General features: G+C 46.8%; 1 protein-coding gene across 9 annotated transcripts in view; it reads right to left on the reverse strand.

The window, feature by feature from the left end:
- The window catches only part of ABCC12 (ATP binding cassette subfamily C member 12), a 93,705-nt gene that overhangs the window by 51,575 nt on the left and 30,127 nt on the right, over window positions 1-12,003 (reverse strand). For 7 of the 9 annotated variants that reach the window (XR_006891563.1, XM_046682353.1, XM_046682356.1 and 4 more), the window contains exons 2-9: window positions 11,410-11,578; window positions 9,928-10,113; window positions 9,250-9,405; window positions 6,875-7,022; window positions 6,353-6,586; window positions 4,867-5,040; window positions 4,263-4,410; window positions 2,541-2,689 (exon numbers count right to left, since the gene is read on the reverse strand). Coding sequence is in view for 8 of the 9 variants with exons in the window: in XM_046682353.1 (XP_046538309.1) it covers window positions 2,541-2,689; window positions 4,263-4,410; window positions 4,867-5,040; window positions 6,353-6,586; window positions 6,875-7,022; window positions 9,250-9,405; window positions 9,928-9,950 (1,032 nt within the window). In the remaining variant the exon portion in view is untranslated. Of the gene's footprint in view, window positions 1-2,540; window positions 2,690-4,262; window positions 4,411-4,866; window positions 5,041-6,352; window positions 6,587-6,874; window positions 7,023-9,249; window positions 9,406-9,927; window positions 10,114-11,409; window positions 11,579-12,003 lie in introns of those variants that run through there. The other 2 variants (XM_046682354.1, XM_046682358.1) reach the window with 2 other exon arrangements.

Here is a 12,003-nt window from a genome sequence, read left to right on the forward strand (position 1 = left end):
CTCCACCCAAAAATGAGATCTCTCTTCCCTACTCACCCAGTGTTAGTTATACCTTCATTCTCCTTAGAGAGACCTTGGCTTCGGCCACTGCTTTGACCGAGAAAGGCAAAATTGCAATTGTAAACTTCATTACATTAAACATGGCAATCACACTAAATGCCTGAGGAACAAAAGAGAGGTATAGGGTTTAGGATGGGATGTTGCTTTGTCTCTGAACCATTATATCCATGGGGATTAAACTTGCTGAGATGAGAAATGGTGGCACCTTTGGGATTCTCAGAGGAACAAGTTTTTTCATTTCATGGCTCAGAAATCATGGGTTGGCAAATTAAGGATAGCAACATATTAATCTATTTTGTTTTCGGATTTTCACCAAAATGGTGGGAAATGCATCTTCCTGTCCCTGTCAATCCAGAGAGCTTAAGGTCCAAGCAAGGTCTACAAATGGATGCATTTGGAAATCTCCATCCACGCTACATCTTTACTTGGCCTAGACCATTCACTCAAAATCCTATGCAGATTTTCCTAAATCATCCCCTTCTTTCAGTTGCTTCAGAGGTGTCTGACCATTCAGAGCTAGAGCATCCTTCTCCACACCACACACAGCCCCAGGGTTGAAGGGGGAAGCTCCCTGGACCTGCCTGGCCCATGCTGGCTACTGGAGAGTGACCTCTGGCTCGCCTGCCCTCCATGACCTACCTTCCCACACACCAGGGGCAGATTTGAGAGCCTTCATTCAACTGCCATTTCAAAAAAATCCCCTCCCGTCTTCACTGAATCTTCCTCACTCAGCCCTGCCTGGTGGGTAGTTAACGTCATATAGCCTCAATGAAGACAAGTTTCCACGCTCTGTTGGTGCCCCAGGGGTGCATGACCTCATCTTTCAGATTTCATCTTCTCATCTGTCTGACTTCTAATTAGCAGCACCTCCCTAACCACCCATTTGAAAAATTAATAACACAACTTCCATCGACAAATCCAGAGTGATCCGGCCTGCTGTTGAAGAGGCCCCATGGACAGGCTTCAAGTGATCCTAGTTAGTTCATTAAGAGGATGACGAAGGATGCTCCCTTCATCACATCTGATCCTAAATACATCCCCAAAGAGAACTCAGCTCCCCCAGGCCGCAAAGCACCATCTTGGCTCAGAAAACCCAGGCCTTGTTTGACAAAGCACCCAGTGTTCCTGATGTGACCGAGGGTCTCAGGGCCGACCTCCCACTGACATGGCCCTGGCAGAGGAAGCAACTGCAAGGGATTCTGAATTTAAAGAAATATGAGACTTGCATTCAGGGAATTTGTTTTTGGTTTAGCTTTCTTCTAAATCTTCAATTTAGAAAATATCAATGGTGTGTGCTCAATTTGGTTTCAAATTAATTTGCTTGGTGTATTGCTGGGGAAAAATTTTATGTTTGTTTTGGACCATAGAACACAGTCACAATAATCAGGTATCCTCCCCTTCAGAACACCATTGCCATTCGTTCTGGCTTTGGTTCATGGCTGGGGTCAAGCCCCTAGGGTGCTTGGGAGTAACCTGTGTGTGACGAACCTGAGAGGGCAAAGGCACCTCCTGAAGAAACAGAGCAGTAATGGGACAGACAACCTCACAACAGACGCTGGGCAAGAGCATCCTGCCTTCTCAGCCACCCCTCTTTGCCCAGAAGATCCCTGGTTGGGTGCACTCTTCCCATGCATACCTAGACTTGCTTATTTCATTCTCTCTCTCTTTTTCTTGTCTTTGGTAACTTTCCTCCAGCCACTTGCCCTTCAGACACTAGGTTTAATATCTTAGTTGTTTGGTTCTTTATTTCAGCCAGGGGCCAGCTTCCCTCTAGCTCAGAGTTTCTTTACCTTTGAATGCACAGGCCCCCTTGTCAAGAATCTGAGCACCTCATATTCATCCCAAGTCTTCCTCCGAGGGTTTCAACCCAAATTTGCCTGGCCTGAGTGGGCATCAGACCAATATGAGCAGCAAACACTTCCACAGCATTGATTGCACACTAGGCACTGTTCAGCGTGCTTTACATAAAAGAGCTCCTTCAGGCCTCACAGCCAGCCGCAGGGACTACTGTCACCCCATCGACACAATAAAACCAAGGCAAGAGAGGTTCCGTGAGCTGCCGTAAGTCATAGCTGGTAAGTAATACAACCAGGACTTAAACAAGGGAGGGCTCTGACCCTAACACCACACTGCCCCTCCCAATACTTCCAACTCCACCCACCCAGAGACTGTCTACAAACTCCCCCTCTTGTAGTATATGTATGAGTAAAACAACCGAGTGCTCATTTGGTTTCAATTTTGTTTTCCAAACGTAAAACTGTGTTCCAAATTTAGTTGCTACTTCTGCCCTGCCACAGACCCAATGAGAATCACTGCTGATATCCTGGGCTCCTTGTCCGCCCAAGCGCCTCCTTTTAAAAGTCAAGACATGGCCTCGCCCCTGTGATTGGGTGTGCTGATGCCAGCGCCAGGCAAAAGTCGGGAGGGGCACTTGCCGAAGTGTGGGTGCAAGAGCAGCCGGCTCTCGGGGTGCTTCTTACCACTGGGGCAGTGAGCTTGCGTCTCAGGAGGACGTGGCAGGTGAAGGTCAGAACAATGGCTATGGTGGACGCAATGGGGGCTAGCGCTGAGTTGCCACTTTGGACAAATCCAGCTTTCTCCAGTAATTTTCTTTCCCTCTTCCTTAGATCTGCGAAATAGAAAACAGTCCTTAGCACTGTGGTCAAGAAGCCCTATTTGAGTCAGTGACATTCAGAGGAGACCTAACGTCAAGACAAAGCCACCATGAACATCCTAGGCATTCCAGGTAGATGGAACAGCAACTGCAAAGATCCTGAGACATGAACGAGCATGGATGCTGTTCTAAAAACAGGAAGAAGTTTTGCGTCGCTCAAGGGGCCTTATCAAGTGTTAGGATAAGATGTGATGAGGTCAGAGAGCTCAGCAGGGGCCAGATCATGCTGCACCTAACAGGTCATATGAAGGAATTTGGATTTCATTCAAAAGTCCTAAATTTGAATAATCTAAATGTGATAAGAAGCCACTAAAGATTTTTTAGCAAGGAGGGCAGGATCTGATTGACATTTTTAAAAGATCACTCTGGATGCTAGGTGCATAATGGATTTTGGGGGGAAGGAAGAAAGCAGGGGTTGCATCTGGAAGTTGTCACAGTCCAGAAAGGAGAGAATTGGCTTGGATGAGGGTGGCAGTGGAATGAGGAGAAGCAGACAGATTCCAGATATATTCTAGGGGTAGAGCCAAGAAACTTACAGCTATTTTTGAGCTTAGTTAGCATCCTCCCTTAATTTTAAAAGCAGAGACCCTTTTCCTAATCATTTTGTGTAGGTCTCATGGCCTTGCACATAGCACATAGTAGGAACTTGGTAAATATTGATTGAATTAAACTGACTTGAGTTAAATTGCATTAAGTCAAATGGAGTCAAATTTAATTAAGTCAAATAAATTGTATTGATCTGAGTTCAGTGTGTGAAGAAGTATTTCTGGGGTTCAAAGAGGGTCCCTTAGGACTACTGGTGTCCCAACCTGGGGTAATTCCTTTGACAAGCGCAGAAGAAGATTTTCTAAAGCCGCTCCCTAAAACGTGGATACACAACTTCAGGCCCAATTACATGCTGGTCTAAAAGTGTAATTGTGGGTCCAGAGAGTCAATTCTAACAGCGGTTCAGATCATTAACCGGCCAACCACCTGAGTCTGTGTCAGCAATTATGTAAATGTTCCCGCAATTAGATTTGCATTTATATTTGATTGAAATAGTTTTAACATCCTCTTTTAAAAAATCCAGCTATATATGCATCCTCATATCTGCCCAAGGAATGTCAAGTCCTTGGGCCATCCAATCCCGGTGAGGCTGTGGCAGGCAGGGAGGAGATACGTGTAAGTGTGAGTGTATGATTGTGTACATGCAGACATCTTCTAAGACAAGGAAATTGCTTGAGACAGTTCTTCTCCTGCTCATAATGTTTTAGTGGATTATTTTTGTAAAAGGTAACTGGTCAGTACCAGCATCCTCATGCCCCAGTAAAGGTGACCATATGTCGCTCACCTGCTAAGCCCTTGGGTTCACCAGAGCAGATGCCTGGGTTTATTATAAAATCTCCGTAATTCTTCAAAAAGGCTGCAGAGCAGCTCAGGGGGTCTTCTCAGGCCCCTTCTGGAATGCCTGGCCCCAGGAACCTTAAGAATCCCTTAGAAGAGCACATTCTACAGCATAAGTGGTTGTTTAAGCTGCTGCTCATCCTACCTCGAATGGTGTTGGTAAAAGATTTCTCCCAGGCGTACATTTTAATCAGCTTGATGCAGGTCAGAAACTCATTCATTGTCTGAACTCGCTTGTCTGTCACTGAAATTGCTGATCTTCGGAAGGCTGAATTGAGTTTAGCCAGAAACATCTGAAATCAAGGTACAAACACTGTGTTCAGAGAGAGTTGCTGAGTTACAGTTGGCCTAAAAATCCAGAGGTCAGAGTATAAATGCCAGGAAAAGTTCTAAGAGAAGTTGGCCTGAAATTCTCAGTCAAGTTCTCCCCATGAGTTGTGGCAGCTGATATGGTCTGGGGACACCACTGGAGCAGGTGATACAAATGCAAGAATTGCCAGGATGCAAGGGACACGCTGGGGACACCGACAAACTGAAGAAGCATGACCCCTCCCCAAAGGCATTCAAATTGAAGTTTCTTTTAACAAAACTATACTGTGCCAGCAAAAGAAAGCACATCTGTGAGCACAAGGTGGGGGCACAGGCTTCAGGTCCATGCCCTGGAAACAAAGCCTTCTAGCCAATTCAGCGAGAGTGTGTGTGAGAAATGCAAGTGTAAAGAACTTACAATTACAAAGACCTGTCATTACCTGGATGGGAATGAATATGATGTACACAGATATTCCAATGAGAGCTGTGGGCCCCAGAATGAAAAAGGCATACACCGCACAACCAACCATTAGGATAGGGATGGTAGCTGGCAAGGGACAAAACAAGGCAGCTTCAAACAATGAATAACTATCATTTGATAGTATATTGAGCACCTGGAAAGAAAGCACACAGGTTCAAGCTTTAGAAAGATCACCCAAACATTTCCTCAACCGAAGGCTTTCAGAATGGCTGAGGGCTCTGAGGAAAGAAGAGGAAAACTGCCTTAAAGAGAGAAGGGGGCTTGTCAGGAGACCACCAGCATAAGTTTTGTGGGTCTCATTCTGGTATGACTTTGGAAAGGCCAGTCTTTTAGAACTGAGAATCCATGAAGAAAGACATAAAGGGTATTGTTACCATCCAGGAGCATGCTGGAGAGGCTGCTACTGCCTATCCTGTATCTCTCTCTCCTTCTTCCTTACTAGCACAACTCTGCTTAGTCAGGGCAGCCACATGCCCAGCTAAAGGACTACATTTCCCAGCCTCTTTTGTGGGAGGAGTGTGGGCATGTGACTATGTTAAGGGCAATGAGATATAAGCCAAAGTGTCAAATGGGCCTTTGGGATGAATGCCTAAAGGGAGCCAACTCAACTTGGAAGACATAGTCCTTTTCTTCTTCTCTCCTTCCTCCTACTAGCTAACTGAATCATGGTTGGCATGGCTGGATCTCCAGCATCCATCTTGAACCATATGGGAGTCAGGTGCTAGGACTGTGGTAGAGAAAGATAGAAAGATTTGGAAGTCCCCACACAAGCCCTGGATTGCTCTCTTCCAGACTCCTTTTACATAGAGTGAAGTAAATTCATCTTATTTAATCCACTGTTATTTTGGGTCTTCTGTTGTATGCAACTGTATCTAATCGTGATTGATGCAGGATGCTTTGAATGTACTGAAAGAGCAATTGTAAGAAAGAAGCGAGCCTTTCTCTTACCTCACACTGCCTGGGGTTCCCTCGACTAGGGAAATTTTCTTGTATAAACAGTGAGGATTTTGTTGCTAAGGATTAAAGGCTTAAGAAAATGTCAACTCTGAAGTCCAACAGGTAGGGTCTTTATTATGGCTTTGGCATCCCAAATAGTACACAATTAGAATGATCAGATCCATGGGTCAATCAATTTTATTAAATGCCTATAGTGTGTTCTGTATGCTTCAGTGCTCTCATGGACAATGAAAGGGATTGGATGAGGTCACTCCTAAGCCCTGTTCCAACTGGAACAGGGAAGCCTTTCCAAATTCTCCAGCTATCTCTGAATTCCTCTGGTGTTTTGAGTTTTCACCACGTGACTTAGCAGGAAGCTAGGACATAATAAGCGGGATGTTGACAAAGAAAAGGAAGGCAGATGCTTCATCCAGGAAGCACATCTCACACATATTCAGAAAACTCAGGATTCAGTTTTCTAAAATTAGACTCCTTCTGAACCAGCTTACCTCACCGACAGAGATGTGTGTCAGCGTCTTGAAGGACACCAGCTTTTCAAAAACCAGAGTGGAGATGGCCACCTTCAGCCGGATCGCCGTGCGGTAATTTATAGCCCAGGCAAGGGCCCAAAAGAGGACTTTGGTAAACTCGGTGGCAAAAAGAGCTATGCAGAGCCCAGTGCCAACCCAGACATTCCTGGAGATGCTCTCGGTGTGCTGCAGGATTTGGTGAATGAGAACTGTCTGTAAAACAGTGCAGTGGAGAGAGGAGAGGACCACTGGGGCTTGAGGTGGCAGCGGAGGCCCTACATAATGTCAGCAAGCTGACTTTATGAGGCAAACTTTGAAATTAACTTCAGTGGCTGCTGCTGTGCTTGACAAAGATTAGCTTTATGAAAATTCTCCCCCAAGGAGCTCAAAGATAATGACAATGTACTAAACCTACCAGCTCATAGAGAAAGTAACTAACGACACTGTTTGCCAGTCTGGGGACCTAGGAGACAAGGCAAAAGAAGGGCTACCCCTACTCACCGGCCCTATAGCTGCCATAATAATGCACAGGATGTTGGCCACTATATCCATCAAAACACGTGTCCTCTGGAATTTCCAGACCACGCGGCCCAGAGAGGCTTTCTCAGGACCCATCCTTTCTACCTCTTCCTCCCAAAGGATTCGAAATCTGTGATGAGAGAACAAGAAGGAAGAAAAGGACTTAAATTTCCATTTGCTATTTGAAGCTACTCTAAGGGACAGACTCTTGCAAGGATGCTCAGCACAACCCTCATCCCAGGCAGCGGTGGCTTCAGATGAGCAACGTTGGCTCTCCTTTCTTCCTTCACAGGGTGGATGGGGCACGGTGAGCAGGAGGGAAGGCCCCAACGCAAGCAGGAGCTGGCACCTGGCATCTGCGTGCTTCCAGGCCTTCATTTCCTGCTCCTGCTGCCCACCTCTTGCATAGTACCAGTTCTGAGAAAAAGACAGAGACAACAGGCAAATCACGAGAAAACTCTCCTGCAGAGCGCGGAGGAGTTTGTCCATATCAAAGATCCGAAAAAGGCCCGTGTAACAGGGGTGTGCTGGGTGAAGAAGGGCTGGCGTGACACCGGAGGCCACGCAGGGCCAAATCTCACGGGGCCTCGTAGTTCTCAGGAAGGAGTTTAGATTTCATTCCGAGTGCAAAGGAGGTCATGGCAAGTTTTTAAGCCAATGTGACAGGATCATTTTACATATCTAAAAAAACATTCTGGCTGCTGTGAGAATGGTGGATTGTGGGAGGAGCCAAGGCAAAAGCAGGGCGACCACAGTAGGTGGTGTTGGCATCCAGGTGAGTAGTGGCAGTGGCTTAACGCTGGATTTAAGGAAAGGCAGACGGAGGGACAATAGGATTTACTGATGAATTAGATGGGGAGAAAAGGAGAAGGAGAATCAAGGATCCCAGTTTTCTGGCTTGACCCACTGTGTGCATAGATTTGCTTTAGATCTAAGATGCTTGTGAGTTATCCAAGTGCAGCTGTCCAGTTGGATGCTGGGTGTACGAGTTCTGAGTCTAGAAGGGAGGCATGGACTGAAAACAGTGTGTTATTCAGGGCATCAGCATGTGTCTGGTGTTTAAGCCTTGGAGTGGATAAGATCACCTGGGAGCAAAACATAGCATGGAAGAGAAGATGACCTCATTTGTTTGGGGTGGATGGAAGGAAACGTTAAAAACAGACAGAGAAGTAAGTCCTGGCCAGAGAGGTAGAAGGAAAATCCAGTCCTCCCCAATGGTCTGGTCCCTTTTTCTCCAGGCTCACTGCCAACTTCTCCAGACTGTGCGTTGTACAAAGTGCCACTGCCTGAGATTCCTGCAGGGCACAGAGGAGCAGAAGCACAGCCGTGGAAGCAATTGCAAGACCGTGAGTGAAACTCCTAGGCCTTTAAGCATAGACTCCAGGCTAGGCCTTGTACTTTATTTACCTCATGTGGACAAAGAACGGGGGTTCCAGAAGAAGTAAACACAGGGAGAGGGCTTTGAGACCCTTCCAGCGTTTAAGACATTGTGGTTCATCAGAACCACAGAGTTTAACACAGCTGTTAGAGTGGAGTTGATGTCTTTGTGCTGATATGGAAAAGTCTTGATAAACTCTTAACTGAAAATAGCAAAATAGTTAACCATTATCTAGCACACTTCATATTTTGGATAAAGGAAAAAAACATGACCCTGTGAGAAGGCCGGAAGAAGAAGAGGCATTGATCTGCGGAAGGTGGTAGCACAGGATGCGCTTAATCAGAGTAGAAACGATTCTGGACAGAAGCGCAGAGCATTTAACGGTGCCCACTTCCGTGGAGTGGAGTGGGAGCATGGTGGGGACTCTCCTGCTGGAACCTCCCTTGCCCTAACACTTTTGTAGTGAACGTGAATTAGGTTGAACCAATGAAATTTACATTTTTGCAGGTCAAAATTGTCACACGTTGGCAGTTTCGTTGGTTCACTCTAGACGTACTTCATAATATAAAAGTCCAATAATGATTTTTACAGTGAAACAAAACCTGACACCTGGAACCGTGTGCAGCAGCTGGGGGGTCGGAGCAGCACGAGCAGAGTGAGACCCTTCCACCGCTGTCCTGCCGTAGTGCTCCTACAAACTGCTCACAGCCTTGCCATATGGTCCTCAGCCTCAGGCTCGCAAGCAGAACTTTCTACCCACCAGCTCTCCCCAATCCTTACCTCCCAAGAGTTTGGACCCAGAAGTATAGTCAGCCCTGCCCCCATCTCAGAGAGCAGCCACCTGAGCAGAGCCTGAGAAGGGCCACCAGGATTCATGGGTGTCAGTTTCCATACCAGGGAAATGGGCACACAAAAGGGCTCACAGGCCCCTACCTAGGGTGGGCTCCCCTCCAGAGGTGACCCAAGCAAATCCTGGTACCTTTTGGCGTTGGTGTCAGATGAGTCATACGGCGACAGCGGGGGCAGGGTGTCCACAGTCAGCGTGTGCTTGTAGCCTCTGACCATGGCTGGTGTGAGCCAGGAAAACGTGGCGAAGGAGAGAAGCCCTGCATCGTCTATGGGGTTGGGCGCCAACCTGAGACAAATGAGACTCTCAATGTTCCAGGACACTGGAGTCCTTGCCCTGAGTCCCTGACTTGAATTCGTAACTGCAGTAATAACCACAGCCGCTCTCAGAACCTGTGACTCGCGGCCATCAGCACTTCGAGCAGCAGCATGCCATACCAGCTTGAAAGAGGCGATCGCTAAATTTTCAAAAATTTTGCAAATCAGTTGTTAAACACAGCCAATATTATAAACTAGATTATATAATTCAAATAAATTATCTTAAAAACAAAGGCATTAAATACTCAAAACTCATCACTTCCTAATTATTTTACTGGCATCTATGCTCTTTTGATCATCTAAGTCTATCGTACGTGTGTGGTGGAAATACCATGTACAATAGGGTGCTATGGAGCATCTCTTCCCAACTTTGCCCTCAGGGACATCACATTAGTAGCTTAAAATCAGCCATGGTAGAAGTATTTACCCCCTAAAAACTGATAAATGCTACAACCAGGGAATTCTTTCAGTGAGCCAGTTGGAGAACATTTACCAAGGTTGGAGACTCCTGACCATCCCATGGGAAAGAGGACACCTGCTCCATTTGCTGTGAGGAAATGGAGACCTGGGTGCTGACTGTCAGAGGAGTTGGGTGCGTGTCGTGTGCTCTCAGGAGGATGCGGAAGGTCCGGAGCAGGGTGTGCCGCAGTGGGGGTGAGGCTTCCCCAGGAGCCAAGAGCTGGAGGCAAATTCACGGTTTATTGTGAGGGTGGAATGGATTAATACATGTAAAGTGCTACATAAATATCAGGTAGCAGATAAAGAAGGAGGGCGGGGGAGGTGAAAGGAAGGGGAAAGGAGAAAAGGAGGAAGAGGAAGAAGAAAAGAAGAACGAGGAAAAGAACATGTTTTTGCCCTTGAGGAATTAACCACCTAAGATGGAATAAAAGTCAGAGACACAGAGTATTATCTACTCAGTTACTGAGTGTTGATCATATTCCAGGCCCTGCAAGAGCTTTCTATCTGTAAAAGATGCTGTCAAGATGCCCTGAGTCACAGACTCGTCACATCCACCTCTGATCTCAGCTACGGAGGACAGTGTTGTACAAGCTCAGGCTCATGTTGACAGCGCCCCATCTCAAATGTATGCCATGCCTCTTCTCACTGTCTGTTTCGGGGCCCTTAGAATGTGTCCTTGCAGCTCCTTTCATCAAGAGGTCGAGTCTGTTTCTTCATACCGTGAATCTGGTCTGACTTGTGGCTTGCTATGACTGAGAATGTAGGGGGAAAAAATGGTGTACCAGTTATGAGCCTGAGTCTCAAAAAGCCCTATGCACTTTGATTCCCCCTCTTGGCAGCCTGCTGCGTTACTACGTGATCAAGCCCAGGCTAGCCTGCTGGAGGGTGACAACCCTGTGGTCCACTTGCCCCCACTGTACCAGTCAACAGCCCAGCCAACCCTCAGAAGCAAAGCCACCTTCCTGACCTGTAGATGCATATGTAAGCCTGGTCAAGACCAGATGAAGCACTCAACTAGACTAAGTCCAAGTTGCTGACCCACCCATAAAATGGTAAGCTAAATAAATGGTAATTGTTTTAGGCTACTAAGCATTGAGGTGGTTTGTTATATAGCAAAATCTGTCTGAGTAACTTTGGGCAAGTTATTAACTTCTCTGGGCCTCACTTCCTTACCCTAAGACAAAGATAATAACAGCACCTTCAGGGTGACTGTGAGGAGTGAATGAGAGGACGTTTATAAAGCACTTGGACAGGTCCTGGCACGTGGAAAGCTCTCCTTAAGCATTAGCTATTTTCTCCCTCTCACCAAACGACAGGAGGAGTCAAGAAGTGTGTGGTCAGTAAATGAATAAATGGATGGATGGTTGAATGGATGGATGGATGCATGGAAAGACAAAAGGACAAGCATATAGAGCAGCAGCATGGGGAGCAGAGGTAGTGACCACTCTCCTGATAAACTGGAAACCATTCCTGGAGGTTCTGCCTTGGGCTCCCTCCAATCTTCCTCCTGGCTTACCTTGCATAGGGTCTCAATGGGATCATGGTCTTCAGGCTGGGGTCATATCTCTCTGCAAAGGATCTCCGCTGGCCTCGCCGGTCCAGATCTGAGATGAGGTAGGGGCCTTCACCCACCATCCTGATAGTAGTCTGGACCCCTGGGCTCTTGAAGTATGGACACCTTCACTCTGCAGCAGAGAGATGAGGATACTCTGGAGTAGGATCAGGACCCCTCTACTCCATCCAGACCAGCTCCCTTGCTCCAATCTCTCAGAGCTGGTTTCACCAATTAGCTTTCCACAGTTATGGGAGACTGTGGCCAGAAGCCCTGCCACATCCCTCAACTCCAGCATGAGACTTCCTTTTTAGCAAAGACATTCAGTCCCTCTTCTTTCCCCTTTTGGGTTGACTGGGAGCAGAAAAGCCTATTATAGGTTTCCTGTCAGGAGCCAGCCCATGGCCAAGCCTAAGGCCAAGTCTGGCAAAAGATCCCCAAGAAGCTGGATTTGCTGTCTTAGTGTGATCCAGGGTGAATTTCATCACACACACACCACTTTTTCTCCCTTATTCTCTCAGATACCCAGGAACTCGTACATCTAAATACCCCTGCGCC

This window comes from Equus quagga, chromosome 13 (genome assembly GCF_021613505.1).
Source record: "Equus quagga isolate Etosha38 chromosome 13, UCLA_HA_Equagga_1.0, whole genome shotgun sequence".
NCBI lineage: Eukaryota > Metazoa > Chordata > Mammalia > Perissodactyla > Equidae > Equus > Equus quagga.